At 38.0% G+C, this 21,716-nt stretch overlaps 1 protein-coding gene across 1 annotated transcript; it reads left to right on the top strand.

The window, feature by feature from the left end:
• The first annotated feature begins 3,118 nt into the window (after positions 1–3,118).
• On the top strand, positions 3,119–19,917 carry MAP9 (microtubule associated protein 9). The gene is made up of 11 exons (XM_053941485.1): positions 3,119–3,197; positions 4,012–4,117; positions 5,357–5,755; positions 7,362–7,558; positions 8,399–8,457; positions 8,918–9,083; positions 10,177–10,266; positions 10,951–11,112; positions 11,551–11,696; positions 12,427–12,559; positions 18,284–19,917. The coding sequence occupies exons 1-11, from the start codon at positions 3,162–3,164 to the stop codon at positions 18,404–18,406; spliced, it is 1,617 nt and encodes a 538-aa protein (XP_053797460.1). The 5' UTR covers positions 3,119–3,161; the 3' UTR covers positions 18,407–19,917.
• Positions 19,918–21,716: the final 1,799 nt, after the last annotated feature.

Genomic DNA, 21,716 nt, shown 5'->3' with positions numbered 1-21,716 from the left:
GCCAAGGTTGCATACCTTCTTACCCTGACAGCATCTTCTCTATCTACTTACGAGTCAGGTCAAGATGTAAAAGTGAGAGGTTGAATTTGATGACAATGGGGATTTCCATCTGATGCTCAAAGTTGATTATATTTCTGGTTTTATTTCAAGACAAGCATAAGAAGAACAGTGTATTTTGGCAGGACAGGTATAGCCCTGCAAAACGTGGCACATTGTAATAGACTATTTCATATGAACTGGGAGGAAAATGTGAGAATAATAATTTGTAATGTTCGTACTTAAGAATGTCTATGATGGTGACCCCTAGATAGAAGAGCTCTTTGTTGTTTAGAATTGAAGCTACTTGTTACTCTGCTAAAAAAATACATGTGCAAGGGCCAAGAGCCAGATGCACTTGCAGATGACGTCTAATTCCCACTGATGTCAAGAACAAGAATAGTCACTTATGAGCCGAGACCCTGGCAACCAACACAAAAATCACTTTCTACAGGAATGTACACCAACTCAGAGATTTTGTCATGGCATTACGTTTCCTTTCAAGTGTAACTTTTGACTTTGGGAAGGAAAACCTAAGCAAGCAGAACTTTTCCCTCCAGTAAGAGGTTTTAAATAGTTTGACTTGATCTATGTGTCATGTGTTCAGAAGGAATCCCAAAACCTGTCTTACAAATTCTAGACATATTGATAAAATAAACCACTTAAGGAAGTTGTTTATATGCATATAAGCTAGCCATCCAAAAATCTCATCATACTTGACTGCTTTCTGAATATAACATCATTCCTGCAGATGGTAATCACACTGCATCGTGATGCTTGTTTTTAAAAGTGCTTTTTTTAAGGCTCTGGGGATGGCAGAGACTCACACACATTTGGTCAGCAGAATAAAATGTTGCCTCTAAGTTTATTTTATCCAAATTAATATAATTGCTGGGATAATTTAGAGCCTTATTCTCAATGCTCCTTCTCTACTCAAGAGAAAAAGCTATACAGTTTACATTTGTGATATATTAGTCAGGTACTAATTAAAAAACAGAGGTTAATGCTCATTTTCATACCATAAAATCTTCTGGTTTTTGTCCTCAGTAAGTGGTTTTTTTTTGGTTGGTCAGGGCTTGTGTTTTGTTTGTTTGTGGGTTTTTATTGTTTTTGTTGTTGTGCATGGGGTTTTTTTAAGTAAGTCTCTTATGCCCAGAGCACTAGATTCATATTTAGGATTAAGGCCCATCCACCTCAGTGAGTCTCTATGGAATTTTTGCCTCAGGTAAGACTAGAAGATGCAGACCTGATGTTCATGTGTTTTGACAAAAACATCTTCACACATTTTGAGTTCTTCAGTGCTGACAGAATTGATACCTTTTTTCCTGCATTCAACCAACTCAGTGCATTGAATATTTAATAATACAGGTGATATGAGGACTCATTGTCTGACTCATGTAAATAACACAATAATTTAAACTGAGCCTTCCTTCTCTACAGTGTATGCAATGCTAAATGAATATAGTGTCTCTCAAAAAAACCCATAAACATTGCTAGTAATATAAAAGATACTAGAATAAACTGGACATTTGGGAAAAAACAACCAATTGTTCAATTTTAGAATATTTTGCTGCCACCTTTTGGAATTTAATAAAATGTGCATCTCAGTGGTTTGTAACAGGGATATATAATTTAGCCCTCAACAGCAATCACTAACATTATTAGAGAAGGAATATATTCCCTTCTTTCTTCCTTTTTAAATTCTTAACAAGTATGTTGAGTTTCACCTTTAACTTTCACAGAGAGATGGAATAGCACCATATTAAAATTTAAGGTTTTCACATGTGAAGAAAATATAGTAAAAAAATTTGTGCATCAAGCGTAACTCTCAATAAATGCCACAATTAGTCAGCAGATCAAGCATTATTTGGCCGTAAATAAATGGCGGCAAACAAAGAAAGGCACTGCTAGCAGATGATACCTAAATATCAGTTAATCACTGGCAAATAATTGTTAGTTAAAATCCAAGGTTACTTGTTAGAACTCAGGGCCTCTTTCCCCCCCAGGTGCATTGTGGCCTTTGCATAACTACATTGCTTTTAAAATATAACTCTACATCAATAAACAAGAGGAAAACGAGCCCTAAAGCTCTGGGCTCTGTCCCACATCTTCTCTCCCTGTTTCTGTCAGAGAGATTTTCTTCTGCACAACTTACAAAAATGCAATGCATTTTGGGGAATGTTAATATAAATAAATATAACACCAGTATAGAGAACATGTCAGAAGTTCTTTGTTATCACTAAGACAACTGGAACACTAGTCTTATTTTAGAAAGGTGAGATCATAAGCATTTAAACTGGAGGAAGAACAGAAATGTCTGTACCTGTAAAGGTTCCTGAAGTGGACAGCTTTCCTTTGATGCACGAGATTGGTGCTCCCCGAGCACCCTGGGATTCGGGTGCCTTCGTCCTGGCCCACACAGGAGACAGATGTCCTCTAGGACACCAGCTCTGCAGGGATGTGTGCTGCCGGGCAAAGTGTCTGGTCACTGGGGGGCTGGAGCTCGCCAGGTGGATGCACAACCACTCTTTGGGGATATAAAAATTGGAGTATTACGAGGTGTAAGGACCAGGCTATGCCACTGTAATTTCTCCATGCCTAAAATCTGATTTAAACTAACACACAGGTGCTATCAGATCTGTATTCCAGAAAGCACTGAAGTGAGTATGTTTCTTTCGTAAAGCGCTCACATCCCAAGAAGGAAGGTTTTGGACAATTACCTGACTGCAAGAGTGGGGCTGACAACCGTGTGTCAGCCCAGGTACGAGTGTCATGGATGTATGGATGTGCTCCTTGTGGGAACGGGGTTATCTGCAGGATAGGGACATCGATAATAAATCCCGGCAGATAATACAGGATAATACATCCTGGCAGCGCGGCTTTGGCCCGGCTGAGGAAGTGGCGCTGCGGCGACGTGAGGCAATTCCCGACTAACGAAGGCGATCGCCGGCGCGGCCGTTGCCGGGCGACGGGGCGGGACCGGCAGGGCCCGGCCCGCGCCTCTTGCCCGGGGCTCCTTCCCGGGGCTCTCCGCCGGGGATTTTTCCCGAGGCCCTTTGCCAGGGCTCTCGGAGGGCTTGGCGGCGGCCGCGGGCGCTGCGAGGCGGCAGCGAGACACCTCCGGCATGGCGGGGGGAGGCACCGCCGGCTGCGGGCTGCAGGTGAGCGGCGGCGGCCGGGCCAGGGCACGGCAGGAGCAGGGCAGGGGAAAGCCGACGCTGGGGAGCGGGGCCTGCGGACAGGTTTCTGCCATTGGGAGTACGTTAACTCGCTGTTACAGGCAGCACACGCACAAAAATCCGCGTTGCTTTGGAAATGAAAGCCGGCAAGCAGGCTGCCCCGTCCCTGACAGCCGGCATGAAGGAGCAGCCCGGCCACCAGCAGGTGCTCGGGAGGCGCCCAAGGCCCGTGACGAACCACTGCTCCTCGTGGTTTGTGCGTCAGGGTCCGGAATCTGGAGATACTGCTTCATTTCTTTATGTGTTTACAATCTGTAATTAAGGCCCGTGCCCTTCAGAATCACGTAAATGTATTGGTGTCCGTGATGTCCTTCAGCAGAGAGTCCAAAATATGTGAACTTCTTCCATTGGTTTGGACCTGCCACCTGCTTCAGGCTCTTGTTGTGCGGCGCCTGTTCTCATAGACCCTCCTCTTGTGCTCTTGCCGATCAAAACATACAAAAGAGGAGAAGTGTCACATCATGATGCATCATAAGTGCCCAAAAATGAAAAAGGGACTTGCAAGATAGATTTCTTATGAAGAAGAAATATAAATAAATATATGGAGATTTGGGGACTTTTTTTTTTTTATGCAGATATGTTATGGGAGTGGAGATAGAATAGATGCACTATGCTTCAGTGTAATTGTCAATTAAACTCTGTTGCTCAGTTTCACTTACGTATGTGTGGGAGGGGAGAATTAGTGCTGAACTTGAACAAGTGAATCCTCCCTTTTTTGTAAAAATTTTTTGTGAAGCCATTTCAGGATGAGCTGCAGGAAGCAATTTCTGATTATGCAACAAGCAAGGAAAAAGATGAATATTCAGACGACTTTGAAAGTGATGAAGATGGCATGTTAAATGGTAAAACAAAATTAAATATTTTTCCTTCTCTTCTTCCTTTCTTAACTCATTACTAGGTCCTAGGCAGTCTTTATGTGTCGATATGATTTAGTGTTCCAAGATTTCATATTTTAACAACTTCTAAAGCACTGTCCTCCTCTGCCAAGTTAGCAGCAGAATTCCCAATGAAATCAACAGAGGTGCCAGCCTGCTAGACCATACACAGTCTGTACTGGTCCCTAGCGTTGTGGTCCCCAGTTCTCCTCCCTAGTCATCTTGTTTACTTGACACCTGGATCAGACAGTAGTGCACAGTACTGTAAATGAAAGTAGGCATGGGCAGAGAGAAAGGCAGTGTTTTTTTCTTACTGATTTCCCAGTCTGTACAATCAGTGAATAAGGGCTGCAGGACACACTTTACTGGCAGACTATGTAAACCAGAAATAAGTTTGATCTGGTAGGTTTTCTTGGAGCAGGATGCATTTGATGTTTGCTAATGTTTATGCTTAGTCTGACAAGATTGGCCAAATGACTCTTCTTCCTTCCTGGTATGGCACTAAATGTTAAGGAAAGTAGGAATGTTAAATATGATAATGTATTTTTAAAAGGATTTCCTTTGTGGCCTCTTTTTCATTGTCACCTGAAACATCTTTTAACAGTTTGTGGGATGCTTTGGTTTCCCTGTGCTGACAAGATTTAGGAAAAAAAGCTCTCTAGCAATAAATGCATTACTCTGCAATCATGACATTCTTTTGTCACCTTGCTCAAGCATTTGAGCTCCAAAATTAGGTCAATTAGCAATAACAGGCTAGAGGAAGATAAATATTTTTGTTAAACATGTGAACCTTGGCATTGTAGAAGATACTTTCTTTGAGTGTCTTCTAGTAGACTTTAAATGGGGCAGAAGTGAAGAGACGGAAAGGGAGGGTAGGTTCTAATACCAAAAGTGCCCAGCTTTGTTGTTGATGACTTGCTTGCACTTTTTTTTTCAGAAGGACTTTAAATTGCATGGCAGAAAATAATTAATGAGTGAATATTTTTCTTTGGATTGTGTCCAGGAAAAGAGATAACAGGAAAGGAAGTAGAATAAGTCTGTAGTTTGGTGGCTTTGCAGAGATCAGAGGCACAGAAAGAGAAATGCTCAGAAACAAATCAGGAGGGTGCTACATGAAAAATAGTGTTAAGTTATAGAAGATACAGATTCTGTGTTGCATTTTTTCCCACTTGTATCAAATACAACTTGGTAATGTGCTCTTTGCAGATATTGGGAAAGAACTCGCTGAAAGTAATTCAGGTTCTACAAGCACTGAGAGATCTGTTGCTGGGAGTCCTATCTTGAATTATGATGCTTTACAAAAAGCAGTAGATTTGGCAAATGAAGCTGTTGATGACTTGAATTTATCCTTTCATGAAAAGAAGCTTCAGCAAATAATGGTTTTAGAAGGTGAGCACATACAGAATGACAGAAAAGATGGTGAAGAAGGATGTTTGGAAGGTCAAAATGAGGATAATGACAGAAAAAATAATGAAGAAGTACTGCATGATAATAGTGAAAGTGATGACTTGCCTATTAATGAACTGCATGAAAAAAGAAATCAAGAGGAAAACCAACCAAAAGCAAAGCCTCAGATGCACAAAAAAGGAAATGCTTCATTATCAGGTGAAAAGAAAGTATTTTAATGTTGTTGCTGCCTAGCCATGTTACAGTATTTTAAAGTGTTTCAATCTGGGTTATTTTCTGTGTTAACGATAATCTGCTTTGGCTCACTGCCAAAGCTTCTAAAGATACACAAACTCTGTATGCTCAGGGGGTAAACTGAACCAGTGTGGGCCAAGAGCAGGAGGTTCCTGTTTGCCTTTTCCTTTTAGAAGATGAAAAACAGCTGTTTAGGACCCTAAAGTCCAGCTGTCCATCAGTGCATGTGCATGGAGGGCATGAGGGCTGCCAAGATGCCTCCTCTGTGCATGGCACAGAAAGCTGCATTCACATTGTGTCCGCTGACACAGTTTGGATGTATAGTCACACACATAAACGCCCCAAACTTCAGTATAAGAATAGCTAATTCATTTTTAATATGCAGTGCTGAATTTGGAATCAACTGTATGTGTCAAAAGACTTACTATTTTTATGGAATTCTTAATATGAGAGGAATTTGTCCTGTTTGATGTTGAGATAAGTTTATGGCTGGTCATTACCTGTGACGGAAGATTGCAACTTTGAAATTGATAGAGCATCATTAAAGGTATCAGCTTCATTTTTCCTTTCCACATGATGGCACCAAAGTGCCATCAAAGGTATGTGAATGTGCAAACACCTCTCTTCCTGGCTGGTGTGCCTGTGTAGTTTTAGACTAGCAGAAAAGAAGTTGAACTACTCCTGTTCTTCATGTGAATCAAAGTAGTGCAGTGACACACTGCATTATTGGTTAGAAGTCAGTAAATTAAGAATTCTTATTACCTTGAACTTACCTTCATCGTGGTAAATTTCTTTGATTATGGGCATTAATGTTCCTTTCTTCAGGTAATTTGGAGTTAATTTGTCATTCAAAAATTCTATTTTTCTAAAGAATTCCATCAGAAATTTGTGGAAGACTTCTAATTTGGTTTTATTTGGGCATTTTTTGGCTTCTGTCTGAATTGTTTTACAAATTAAGATCTCTGCATCACTGGCAGTTAAAATCTGATGAACATGTTTTTTAAGTCTTACTAATAATGTGTTTCATAAATAACAATTTCACCACTTAGGCAAACATTCAGATTGAGGTGAAGTTTTCTTTAAATCCTTACTGTGGAACTTTCCAGTTATTCCCTCACAGGCCCCACACCCCTGAAGAACAGTATACAATGAAAGCAGTATTTGTTACCCAGAGTGTTAACTGGCATGCTTCATTAGAAGTCTGCTAGATGTCAGAAGAGCTCTTGCTGTGACTGCAATGATTCTTGCTCTTGGTTTCTGCACTAGAGCCGATAAGGCAGATGGAAAATTTTGCCTTTGTCTTGCTCTCACATTTGCTAACATTAGTTCAAGCTTCAGTGGCTACTCCATTCTTACATGAAAGTACAAGTGAATACTGCTCTTATTCGTATATAGTTCTTAGAAGGAGGCATACAGAAAATACATTATACTATATAAAATTTAGTAAAAATTTAACAATTGTCATAGATGGATAGTTTTTCTAGAAATATATTTTGTACAGAAAAAAACAATACCCAAAAACAATGAAGTTCTTGTTAATGTGTTCTCTCAATCTTTTTTCTCCCTTTAGATCAAGATCAGAAGACTGTCAGCACCAGTGACTTGAGACTGGAGGACAGTGGTAGGAATTCCTCTTCTGTTGACAGTTCAGATGGAATGATGAGAATAACAGAAGAGCAAACAATAACTGATACAATGCAGGAGGTGTCAGTGAATGATCAATCTGAGCATGGGGAGGCAAAAAACACGTCCAAGAACTCTGTCAAGGTGTTGCTCATACACAGTTTACCCTTGTTTGGAACAATGTCCTAGAAGCTCAGTGGAGAGTTTTGTAAAGTTGCTGTTGGTATCTTAAGTGTGTAGAATACTGTGTGTAAAGCTGACAATTTATATCTGGTTTCTAAAGCCGAGGCTCTTACAAATTCTGTATAGCATTATGAAAGATGTAAGGAATACCTTTTCCACAAATTACTTAAGTCAGATAAAGGTATTGAAATGTGTTTTCCAGCCTTAAGAAAGTACCCTTCTCAAAGTGAAAATGTCAAATATCTGTTGTGAGGATAGCTGAATACCAGTGAGCTGTGTGTTGGCAGAGGATGGAATCTGTGTGTGACCTGAATAATGGATAGGATGCAAAGCACTCTACTCTTTATCCTAAAAAGAATGTAGCTACGTGTAATTATTAAAGCTAAGTATTCAAAAGACTTAAAAGAGTATTTATAGAATAAACCAGCTGTGCTCTTTTTACTTTCTATTATTTCTGAACTATTGACTGTATTTTTACATAATACAAATGAACATTCCTAGCTGCCATTCCAAAATGATACAGTCATTCTGTAAGTTTGGTTGGTTGGTTGGTTGGTTTGGAGGCTTTCTTTTTTTTGGTTTTTTTGGGGTTTTTTTCTCTCCTTACTTTCTTATCCTGTACTATGCCCTCTCTTTATTAGGCTGTCTTTCTTGCCTGTTTTTATAAAATCATGAGACCATGGAATATCTTGACTTGGAAGTCAAGATTCTCAGTGTCCTTGTTACCTTGTAAAAACCTGTTTCATCCTGATCTGTTGCTTAAGAGACTCTGTAGCTTTACTTTTCCTCTGTGTTTCTTAGAAACTAAGTGAAACAAAGGAGAGAGTTCTACAAAACCCAAAGGCTTCTTTATCTGACAGGTAAGAGAAGAATGCCAAGCATTGTTCTGAGCCATTTAAGATGCCTGTAAGCGCCCCGACAATGCTGCTCCTCTCTCATTTTCTGTCAGCATTGTCTTTGCTGCTGACAACCTCTGACCAGCTGTGGAAAAAAGTCTAGTGCATGTGGCATCTTGTTATGATCCTTGCTCAGGTTCATGTCAGATCAGACTCCCAGATCTTTTGCCAGTGTCTGTGATGAGTGTGTTACTGGAGTCTTTACAGGCTTTGAGCTGTTTTTTAGATGAAAGTGTAAGTAATTTGTAAACTTAGGAGAGGTAAGTTCTTTCTCCTTTTCTCTCCAGTCCCCAGTCAAGTGCATATTAAAAAGAAAAAAACACAGTAACTTTTGGTATGCACTGAAATAAGAGGAACACTGTTTGGTATGAGCTACAGTAAAAGGAAAGTTCATTAATGTGTTTGTGTCGTGGTATTTTCCTAGGTCTACAACTTCTGTGCATTTAAAGAGAAAGGGGAAAGCTGTTCCATCAACTTCACCTGTTTCATCTCAGTATCTGGGATCATTAAAGGTGTTGGAGGATAAATGCATGCAGAAGAAAAGTCCAGAATTCAACGAAGTAGATAATTTAAGGGCAGCTGTTTTTCAGGTAGATTTTAAAAATGAACAAACCAACAAACAAAATTGTGCATATAAGGGTCCTGATACAGGAGTCAAGAACTCATATTTTCTTGAAATCAATATTTTTTACTATATTCGTTTCATTGGCTTACAGGTATAGTAATCCTTTTATTCTGTTGGCTATGCCTTTTTCTCATATTATGAACAAAAAGCTCAGTGAAAGGGACATAATGTTTTTATGTGGTTTATAATTTATTGTTTCAGACTATTTTCAGGCACATATTTTCCATTATTTCTACTTCATTCTTAACATAAGTAAGTGTCTACTTACAGTTGTTTGGTTTTTTCCCTGAAATGTTCTATTCAAATGCCATTCAGGAAAAGTGATAACAAATCCTCTACTCTTTCCAGAAGAATAATATATGTAAATTCTTTGTAGAGTTTTGCAACAATTGTTTTCTGGGTTTCGACAAATTTTTGCTAATCTGTTTGAGAAAAACTCTCATTAACACATGTGCCATTCATATTGGTATGTGTTTTTAATATTTGTTATGGTCCTAAACCTAGTTTTAGACCCTGAAATACATATTTATATTGTCTTCACAGTTTTTGAAGGTAGAATAGTCTTCATTTAGGATGCTTTTATCTTTGAGCTGCATACCAAATATGCAGTAAATTCTTGAAAATTTAAGCCTAATTCTGCAGATGGCTCATAACCTTTTATGGCTGCCTGAAGTCTCACTTTTCCCAGTAGGATTTTAGTCTCTTTAATTATAGGTATTTTCAAGAGACAAACAAATGTAAATAATATTCCTATATACCAAGTGATAAGAACCTTTATTCCATTCTTCTGTTTAATTTTGATTAATGCTTACATTTTTGTTGGTGTTTCTAAGAAGATATTTTTTAAAATATCTTTAAACTTTTTTAGATTTTATAGCTGTGATTTTAGAACTTTAAATTTTTTGATGACAATGTTCATGTGGTGACATCTTAGTTTTCCACATGGGATGCTTATTTAACTAGCACATGGAAGAACTGAGAGTAATTTTGGTGGTCATTGCTGCTGCTCTTTACTTATACCTTAAAAGGACTTAAAAATATTTTAATGATTCTTACAGAACTGGTTGGAAAGGAAAAAGCTGCTTTTACTGGAATTAAAGAGAAGTGAAAGGGAAAAAGCCGAAATTCTAAGGAACAATACTGAAAAGGTTTGTTTACATTGTTGTTTAAAAAGAAATTGACAAACTCAAAGTTGACTCTTTGAAGTGTTTTTCCTGCCTAAGTGCATCCCTCTGCTGTTGTAAGGTATCTGGTTTTCTCCAAATAGCATGAGGTGATGTGAAACAACAAATGGCATGTCCTACATGTTATGGTTGTGGTAAGCAGTGTCTGTCCAATGCTTCCCTACACATTTATATAAGGTGTGTTAGAGATGTGCTTCCTAGATTAATTTTCAAGTTAGTTTACAGAGACCTTGGGATGCTCAACCCTAAGGTGCCAAGTTTTGTTTTGTGCATGAGAACATGAGGCGTTCACTCCCTGCCTCAAGAGATGCTTACCTAGAAAGGGCTCTGTCTTGAATAGTATCATGCACATTCTTTGATTTGGCTTTTAAGTACTTAATATGTTTCACTTCTAAGCACTTAACATGCATTTCATATCCTTCTACACATATTTTGCAGGAGCAGTTAGTCTCATTCAATTAAATTAAAAATGGGCATAGAAAATAACCCTGTATATGCTTAAAATTTAATTGTAATACTTGGAACATTGTCAGCAAATCAGTGTCTGTTTCTTTACTGCTCCATTTAGCAATAAGTTTAAAGCTTATTATTTCACTTAGAATTTTATGCTGAAATTGATTTAAATGTAGACTTTTATTTCCAATCTAGAAAGAAGCACTTAAAAGAGAAGAATCAATTGCATGTTATGAAGCCTGGAAAAAAAAGAAGGAGAAAGAAGCAAAAAAGTTAAGCGAAAAAAAAAAGCATGAGGAACTTGAGGAAAAGAAACCAGCAGAACAGAAGAAGGAAAAAACAGAAGCAGCACAAGCGGTGATGTGAAATATGTACCTAAGTGTGTATTTGAATGTGGCTCAGGAGATGGTAAAAATACTTTTGGTTAATCCAGAAAGAGATGGAAATGAATGAGAATCTTAAATCTAGAGATGCTTAGTTTTTGAAGGAGACATGTATTAGGTTTTGTTCTGTAAGAAATATGTAATGTTTACACCTCCAGACAAACAGGCTTCTATATTTGAAGTCTATTAACTGAGTGTAAAATAAACTTCATACATTAGCAATTAACTATTACCTACTGGAAAAATCAGATTCTTTTTAGGTATAGTGATACCCACTTCTGAGCAATTCTACAAGTGAATATTCTAAATTTAGAATGTGTAGAAATTACAAAAAATAATGCAGATTAGACTAATGGAGTATTAACAGAAAGGTGAGAGGTAAGATTTTTCATGGATCTGTGGTTGTCTTTAGGCATTCAAAAAATGGAAAGAAAGAAAAGTGCAATATTTAAGAGAGCAAAGCAGGAAGGAAAAACAGTGTGAAAGAATGAGGAAGAAGATAGAAGAGGACCTAGTTGCAGAGAAGAGGAGAGTCAGTGTATCAGCAGTTGAAAAATGGTACTTCTCCACTGTGTTTGCTATTTCATAGCTTCCAAAATCCTTGCTTATAAGTGTAATAGGTCTTCTGCAAATGCTTGATGTGCTTGTACTTGGAAGACAATGGAATGCTTGGGATCAGACTCTTCCTTCCCAATGGAGACAATGTCTAACAGTGAAAACCAGCTGTGCAGCTCCCTTCAGTTTATTAATTTAGTTGCTTTCCTCCCCAAGAGTATATTAACTTAGCCCAGGCAGAGTTCTGCAAATGAGAAAATTCATTGAGTAGTATTGTGCCTTACATGGTTATTTTCATGCTTCATTACTAAGCCATAGGAGGGAAGGTAAATCTTTAAAGTTTCATGGAATACAATGTAGGAATGCAGATGAAGTAAGAAGGAAATGAGATGTATCTGCTGGAGATATTCTATATTAGTTTTACAAGCCAAGAGTTCTCACATACAATGCACAACTTACAGTTACCTACAGAAATTCAGAATGCTTTTTTTTTTAATAGCACTAAATAAGGGAGAACAAAGTACAGAAAAGGTGATGTCATAATAGATAGAGTAGTAAATTCATTTATACCTTGGTGATGTATAAAAATGAACATGGAAGATTTTAAATACATATTCTCAATCTTCTATTAAAAGTGTAAAATATGTATTTTGACTCAATTTACTTAACTGGTCACAGATGCAGCTCTTAGTCTGTACATGATGACCTCTTGCTCTTGCCTCTCACTACGTAGGAATGAAAAGAAGGAAGAATATATAAAAAAGAAGAAAGTAGAAAAATTCCTAGAGAAAAGAAAGCGAGAAATACAACAGGCAAAAAAAGAAGAAAAAAGTTTAAAGGCTATGGAGGAATATGAAAGATGGCTGGTATGTTTGGTTGGGTTGGGTTTTTTTTGGGTTTTTTTTTTTTTTTGGCCTTTTGTCAAAGTCAAAACGTTTGATGTACTGTGAGCACTTGAGTATTGTAATACTCATGGGGTGTTGTGCTGTTATGAGAGGCCAGACGGTGGCAACATTGCATCGCTTGTTCCCCTTGAACTTGTGAGCAAAATGTTGCTTAAGTACAGTGCAGTTAATATCTGGCATACATGGAAAATATATTCTCTCTACCTACACAGAGTTTCCTATTTCCATTAGGCTTCATTTTTTTGCCATTCCATATCAGGAGTAACCATCTCTGAAGGGCCAATTAGCCAGAGCACAAAACCTGCAAAGTCAAACAGCATTGCCAGCTGCAACAATCAATGCATTTACATTCAAGGAAGTGTTGAAAATGGAGACTTGGAGACCACACAATTGATAAAAGCACTTGTAATGAGGTTCAAGATGATTTCCATTTGCAAGAAAGGGTGGAATTCTGATGCTCCCAATTATATTTTTCTCACAGCAGTGTCCCTGTTGTAAAGAAGTAAATTAATCCAGTGCTCTAGTCCCAAAAATACGCTGGGTTATTTTTCCTTGCTTCAGAAAGACAAACTGGTAGAGAGATCACTAATATTCTTAGCATGTTGTTTTCTTAAAGGTATGTGACTTGCCAGTTAAAGAAGAACCTGTTTTAATTTTAAGAACGGGATCTTGCAACCCAGCTGGATTATGGTCCTTACAGGAATTCTTCTTTAGTGTCAATAGCTTGATTTTTTTTGGTTTTTTTTTTTTTTGTTTTTTGTTTTTTGGTTTTTTTTTAGGAGGGGGAGGCAGATAGATGAGAGCTGAATCAGGCAGCTGTGGGACAGGTTTAGAGAGGATTTAGAGAGGACAATCATCCTTTACTTGGCAAACGCAGAAATATGCAGTTGCACAAAACAGCAAGAGTCTGCATGTTTTCCCTTCTCTCTGTTTCCAAACTTTTTTAGTCTTAGGTTTATATCTTTTAAGATGTTTGACCTGGTCCCCTGTTAAAATACCTCTCATTTCTGTAATCACTGATAAGAAGGGTTTTTTCTGGTTTCCATTGTCAAGAGATTTTCAGCTCGGTTTAGCAAATGATTAATGTCTGATCTTAGGTTATTTCTTGCTTGGTCAATATTCCTGATTGCCAAGGTAGGGAGTACTATGCTTTGAGCAGTAACTAATGCCCTGGTATGCTCTGCTGAGACTATCCTAATCAGCTTAGTTGTACCAAAGCAAGAATGTTACTTCTCATTGTACATTTGACTTCCTTGCTGTCCTGGACTCTGTACGAAGGTAAAAAAATTATCCCTTTATTTGGGAGTGAAAGATGCTGCCTAACACAGGCTCTCCCATTCAAATTGTGTGTGAATTCCTGAGGTGATCACTTAAGTGGGATTATTAATAAAAATTTTAGTAGTTGGGGGAAAGACCAGATCTAACTAGATATACATGTGCCTACATGAGAAATAAGCAAGTGTAGGATGGGATAAGTACTGAACTGGTTGGCAGAGGTACCTCTAAAATGATCCCATTTTCAGTGTCTGTGTGCAAGTGTTGACTGATGTGTCTCGTGCCCAGTCTTTACATTTTTTACTTTCAGAATTTGTGCTTTTTGAACTTACACACCTTTATTTGAGAAAGCATATTGGGAAATGGCTCTGTCATCATTTTAGGACAGAATATTGCCTCACTTTGTACAGTTACAGAAAAAATACAGACCATTAGTGAACCGCAGGAAAGAAACACTGTAAAGTTGACATTGCATTACCAAGGGAACTCATGTGACATCAGCCTGCAGATAGATAGGCATTTGATCTGAGGGCAGAATCTGGAAGCCTTTTAAAAGTATTCTTTCAATTAAAAGGATTTTTTAAAGGGAAATAAAATAGGAGTGATATAGTAGGAAGTATTGTAATATGTTTTCATTAACATTCAGCAGAAAGAAATGTGTACATTCATCCTCAGCTTTCCTGAAGCAGGTGTTGACCATAATGCATGGGTAAAACAGACATAAAAATCTCATTGTAGTTCTTCTAAAATAGAAGAAACATTCTGCTTTTATGTTAATGGAAGTTCTGTTACTTCTGCTTTTAGAGGTCATTGTGTGAATGTTTGGTAGCATAAGTGGATAGAGAAGATTACTTTTTAAGCCTGAAATAAATGCCCTGGAAAAGGCTATTAGCACTTGTAAAATACTGACATAAAAAGGATAATCTTGAGGTGAGATGCTTTAGTATTGCCTGGAAATTCAAGCTTCTGATTATTTTGTTTCTTTCCTATCATTTGCTTTCCTATTATTCTTGCTACTCACCAAGAAATCTTCAAGCCAATCTATCTTGATAAATGATGATTTTTTACTTATTGCATAATACCGGTGTCTGACACTTGCCATTGACACGCACTTGTTCTGAGGAGTGGAATGTGGACAAGAATCACATGGAAAGTTGATAATGACAGATCAGTTTAGTTTCCATTATTTCTGAGATATTAATCTTGATACCTGTTTACTGTGGATAGAAGTGAGTATCATCTCTAGATAAGTTAATGTTGTCCATTTTCTGTGATCAGAATCAATCTACCATGAGCTTCTGAAAAGTAAGGCTGCTCTCAAATAGTTCTTGAAGACCAGCATAGTAATGTTAAAAGCCTTAGAAGAAGTTTGACATTTTACCTTGAATTTGAATATGTGCAATATCTATTTTAGGCTGTTTAAAAACATCAAGAAAGGATGTACTGGAAAAGTCCCATGGATTTTTTGCTTTTCTGGGTTAGAAATAGCTGAAGTGGGTTATTAATTTCATGTAGTCATCAATTTCATAAGATCTCTCTGAAAATACTTTCTAAATTGCAATTTTCATGGCCTGTCATTGCAATAGGTTAGAAATGAGGCTGCTATTGTTACTCCTCTTAAATGTTGTCAGTCTTCTGTAATATCTAAAATTCAGTTTCTGTGTGGCAGTCATACTGCTAAAGAATGTATTCTTCCCAGAATTTGATAAGTGAAAAATATATTCATCTTCCTAGGCTATTGAGTAGGAAACGTCCATAGAAATCAAGTCATACAGTTGAGTTGATCTAGTGTAAGACAAGCTACAGTTATTGATTTAACCTTTCACTGTTTCTGTTACTCTTCTTCAATTAGTGCAAATAACATCTTGTTTATTATTCCATGGAATATTTTTATCAATTTTGTCTTGTGAGAATTTGCACTGTAACTACGACAAGAACATAAAACTTTGTGTGTGTTGAAGACCGGGAGGAGGCCAGTAGATCTTTACTTTGAATTTAATCTTTTAAAAACAGGTAAAGTAACTTAAGACTCCTTGTCACTGGGATTTATTAATGAAAATTGGATCTTCAAACCCAAACATTCAAAACTGAAGCACAGTTAAAAAATCCAAAGCAACTTTTGTTCCTTTCCTGGGTGGTTGTATGCTTTATTTTTGGTTGTGGTTTTTCATACTTGAGTCTGTTTTGTGTAACATGTATTCAGTAGAGAGTGCTTGATAAACATAAAATAGGCACATTTCTTTGTAACATGCAATTTCTCTAATGCTTGCAATACTGCTGCAAAAAGTCTTACTTTTAATGAGTTTTCACTTACCTGTCCTGATGGTATACATATCTTTGTACAATATAATTCTGTGATTATAGATACAGGAGCATGTATCATGTATGTATTCCATTAGAGCATGTTCTTCCCAGGCTCATTGTGTACTGCTTCACATATCCTGATGTCTTTTTTGAAAAATATTACTGATAATGCAGACTACTTTTCTCTTAGGGTACTAAACAGTTCCCTTGAAGAATTTTAGAATATCTTGGATTTGTTCTAAAGACCCAAAGCCACTAGTTATGTTCATCTGACAAAATCTCTATGGAAGGAGAAAGAAAGCAAAAGTGAAGGATGAGAAGAGTCAGGATGTCACAGTACTGCAAGCCTAGTTTGTCTCAATTACTCCATGTGATCAGAAAGATACAGTTTTTACAGAGAGATACTATTTTTTATTAGACTGTGATGAACTTTTATATTGCTTATTTGAGGAAGGGGCATTCCTTTTCCATGCAAACCTTGCTGCTTTTAATCAACCTTATTAGTAATGACATTAAATTATTGTGTGTTTGTTTAGCTAGACCAGATGTTCCTAACTGAATTGGTTCTTCAGGTTTATATTGACAAAGAGCTGAAGGGCACAGATTAAAATCGTATTGATAGGGTTGATATTTCAGTGTGTTGCTTTGCTTTGTACAATTTTTGGACACATATATGTGTAAAACAGGAGAAAACTTCACTCAAGCTCTCTTTCTTACAGTAATGCTTCCACACCCCTTTTTCAGTCTACTCCCTCAGCCACAGTTACCTCACTGTTTCCCTGCTCACATATGAGTAAGAAGGAAACACTGCCTGCATCTTGGGAATTTGTGGATATACAGTGTCCATCAGAGGAATAGGATCATGGGTTATATGAGAGTATCAGCTATGTTACAGCTGTCCTCAAGCACCAGTACTTTCACTGCAATGCAGATCATACATGTGAAAATACAAAACTTCTATGGATGCTTCAAAATGCTGGCTGATGGGCTGCAAACAATGAATGAACCAAGGCTGAATGTGGCATAGCTGATGATGGTTTTAAGTGGGCATACCCACACTGGATCTTTACTACCAGGGATGTGTTTGTTAGTTGTTGGTCTTGGGAATGAACGTACTGTTCATGTGTGAGAAAGGCTCAAGGACCTCTTATCCACGCATCACAGGAGGCATTGTAAATTGTGCTGTGGTCTATATGGCCAACCTTGCTTCCACCAATAAAAAAACTACTTTTAAGTCAGTAAGAAATGTGCATCCGTATGCACCACAAACCTGCAAGGAAAACTTGCACTCATAGAGAGCTCACCAGTGTACTGCTAATGCAGATGCACTTTAGATGCTGGTCCTCTTGAGGGTGAAATGGCAGTCATCCTTGCAAAGAAGAATGCTTATTTTATGTAGAATAGAACTTATTAGAAATTCAAAAATAATTATGATTAATTGCAACATAATTTTTGAATGACAGGTCTCTTGAAAATCATTCATTAATGAGACACAAAAAGAGTGTTGCAAGTATCTTGCTCATCCCTCATCATCCTAATTGCCCCATTGCTGTTTGAAACAATAGAAAATAGAATTAGAACTTTGCAGTGCTTATAACATAAATTATATAGATCTTTGTTTAAAATTAAATTGCTTAATTCCCAGTTTGTTCTAATACATGGCAAGTGTGATTTAATAAGTACAGAAAGTTACAATGATGCATCATTATATGAGAACAACATATTTTGCATTGTGATTTAGGTATCCTCCTAAAGACAAGAAGTAATTAATATGAGACCAATTACCTACAAGACCAATACCTAATCCAGTAGGCCTGCTGTTGGGCTTTTGTTTAGACAGTGCACAAACCCAGCCCATCCTTGAGACAGTCACCCTAATTGTAAGTGACACCCAATGTGCAGCCTCTTGTGTTGCGTTGTGCAATGTCTGACTGAGCCTCTAAAAGGGATGTGCCGAGCTGCAAAAGGCAAATTTCCATTGCACATTTTCTTTTCAAGAAAGGCATAACAGTAATGTAACTTTTCTGTTAGTAGAATTGTTGTTGAGGGGTGGGAGAGGGGGTTGTTTTGGTTAGGGCTTTTTTTCACACATCTTTTTATTCTCAGGAAAACAAAATGAGGAGAGAACAGCTTGAGAAGAGCCAAAAGAAGTTGCAGGCTGTCCATGGGAATGAAATGAGTCCTCCCTGGAGACCACCTGGCAAAGTCACATATTTTAGTAATTACTAAGCAGTTTATTGCCTTCCCAAAGAACAGATCGTTTACAAAGTTCTGTCAATAGCCAGTAGCTCTTTTGTTATCAGCTGATTTTCACTGAATCCATTATAGGTGTTAAATCATTTCTTTTTAATTTATTTGATCTACAGTTTAAATAAACCTTTCACTCATTTGCATTGCTTTAGAAAATGTAATATTTTTTCTAATTCCACATTTAAATTACTTTTGCTAAATTCCATGTTATGTCATATGTTTTTGGTGAAAATTTATATCCAGGATACATAAAGCTGGACTCTGGCATTTTTTTTTCATCCAATAAGTAGCAGAATGGTTATTTTTAAGTTATTAGACAACACTCTTAAGGAGTTAATTCTTGAAGAAATTATATGGGGAGGCTGTGGGGTAAGGATGATGGTAAGGAGATGTTGTCTGTCTTGTGGTGGTAGATGACAAAACACTAGGAGTATGGAAGCAGAATGTTATTTTCATACATTAATATACAAGATACAGAGAAAATTCATATTGCAGATAGGTGAATACAGGGCTTTCACAAGCTCCAGGTCTGGCTCTGGCTGTTCCCTCATGGCAGGCCAGGCATTTTTTTCCAGCAGTAGTGGAGAAAAGAATAAAAATCTACTGCCAGCAGAATCCTTCAAGAAGCTGAAAAGATGCCCAGCCGGAGCAGCTTCAGTGGCCCACATAAGAGCCACAGTAAAATTACAGACAGCAGCAGGAGAGATGATGAACTGCAGCCCTGGCAGAATGCAAAAGAATTGCCAATTCAAAAGTGGCACACCTGGATTTTATGAGAAAATACTAAATTACTTCAGGCCTTCATATTGGGGTGGTGGTGTGCATCATTAGTGCTCTGGGCTTTTAGCACTTGGAGCCTTGAATTTGAGTTTAGTCTGTTAAGAAACTCCAACTATAGTATCATGGGAGGATAAAATTTGTAGCAGGCACCAGAGTTTATTGTACAACAGACCTGAAGAGAATGAGACAGGGCAGCCTGTGAGAAAGGGATCATCTGGATCTTTATTTTTGCAGTGTCCAGCTAGAGGAAGCAAGGAAGGTCCCTATGCTGACTTGAGGGATGGAAATGAAAAGTGTGGTAGAATTAGTGGCAGAGATTGAAGAGTTTGTCAGGTGCCTGTTCCTGAACTGAATGCTGCATCCTCATTGACTTTAAGCCTTTCTATAACTGGATAGAAGGTTTTGACAGAAGACAGAAGTGAGAAGATGTGGGTGACATTTTTCAGAGGAATGAGGAGAAGCTCACAAATTTACAACTTCTCAATTAGGAAAAGATGCTGAAGTCTGTAGACAAGGGAAAACAGTTGATATGTTTAACTTTTGTAATAAAATTTGGGGGGCTTCATTTAATGTTATATTGTAAAAATTTGCATATGTTACAGCATAACACAAATTTCATAGAAGAATTAGAGCTGAGAAATAAAAATATGTACATTAATGTATAAGAATATACATATATCTGTATAGATCCTATCTATATGTTTATTGATGACAGAAAATATTTTGTATTAATAAAGTATATTTTAGTACAATAGCCTCAATGTTTTCATTGGATTTTAGAATACAAATCTTTATTTAAAGCTTTAATATATGGAAATTAACTAGGCAGTGTCTCTAAGCACAAGATATCATGGTTAACATGGCAAGTAGATAGGGAACTGTATCCCACAGAAGGCAAGCTTCTACAGCATTCCAGCTGTCTCCTCCAGCTTCCTGACACTTGCTGACATGCCAATGCAAGCATTCATTTAAGGAACATAGTTTCTAAACAGTGACTTAGAAGATGGTTACTATCTCTAATTTTTTCCAAAGTATTTGATTTAGGCATTAAGTTGCTCCATTGGTGCACTAAAGGCACAGGCTGATGATAAATGATTTTCTGTTTCAAGTCTCTCATTCTGGGTAAGAAAAATTGTATGCTGTTTTCCATTTTACCTTTGTTTCTTTTATATTCATGAAATATGAGATCATCTTACCTGGTCTGTATATCATAGACTGCTGTGTTTTACTTGGTTAATTATGTGTTTAACTGAGTTACTTGACTCAAACTAACAGGGATAAACTTTTCTAGTGTAAACACCGATGGCATCCTTGGCTGCACATCAAATCCTGGACTTGCTCCAGTTTGTCCACATCTTTCTTGCACTGGGGAGCCCAAAACTGAACATGATGCTCCAGATGCTGTCTCACTCCCAGCTGCAGTGTCACACATGCCAAACAGAGGGGAACAATCCCTTCCATCAACCTGCTGAGCACACTCTTATCTACTACAGCCCACAATGTCATTGGCATTCCCTGCTATGAGAGCCCATGGCTGGCTTATGCTCTGCTGCTTCTCCTCTGGCACCACTGGGTGCTTTCCTGCAAAGCTGCTTTCTGACCACTGGGGCTCAGGCTGTACTCTTGGCATAAGGTAATTTGGCCCCAGATGCAAGGCTTAGTTTGTCTTTTTTGACCTTAAAGGTTCCCATCACCCCCTTCTCCCACTTCCTGGGAAACACCCTGCTTGGCTCTGTGGATTTAGTTGTGTCCAAGTAACTGAAATGCTCCTCGTTCTGTCTTTCTCCTCAGTGCTTCAGTGTCTGAGGCTAGACCTCATCCATTAAAAACCAAAAAAAAAAAAAAGGCAAAAAAGGACATTAAGCACCTCAGCTTTTTCCATGTCCTGTGTCACTAAGTCACCTGGCCCCTGAGGAGCAGGATCCCATTTTTCTTTCTGCCTGTGTACTTCCATTTGAGTCCCATATGAGCTTTAAGTCTTGCTGAGCTTTGGCTTTAGTAAATGCTTCCATGTTTTAGTCAACGTAGAGTAATGTCTCTGTTTTTGCTCCATGGTGCAAGTACTCTCCACCATCTCTGTGCTTGCCTACTCTCTGAACTCCAGCAGGAGAGCCTGTTCCTGCACACTGGCTGCCTGCCCCACTTGCTTGACTACACACGTGTCAGAATGGACTTTTCTTGTTCTTTGATGGGGATGTCAGTGAAGGTCATCTAGCATTCCTAGGTCCCTTTGCTTCCCAGGGCAGCCTCCTGTGAGATCCTGCCAAACAGATCCCTAAATAAGCCATCATCATCCCTCCTCAAGCCAAGGCTGTGGTTCTAGTTCCTTTACTGCTTCTTACATGACTAAAAGTTTTACATTCTCAGACTTAGAGCAGTCAGGAGGTCATCAGCTTTCACAACCCAGACTAGTTCATCCCTGTAACCATCCATTAGCTAAGGTCAAGTCCCAAGCACCTCTTAGAGCATCAGCACTTCCACCTTCAAATTTCTACTGACCTGTTGGCTT

The sequence above is a fragment of the Vidua chalybeata genome, chromosome 4 (genome assembly GCF_026979565.1).
Source record: "Vidua chalybeata isolate OUT-0048 chromosome 4, bVidCha1 merged haplotype, whole genome shotgun sequence".
Taxonomy (NCBI): Eukaryota; Metazoa; Chordata; class Aves; order Passeriformes; family Viduidae; genus Vidua; species Vidua chalybeata.
The sequence above is the reverse complement of the archived record's forward strand: the minus strand, read 5'-3'. Positions and strand labels throughout refer to the sequence as shown.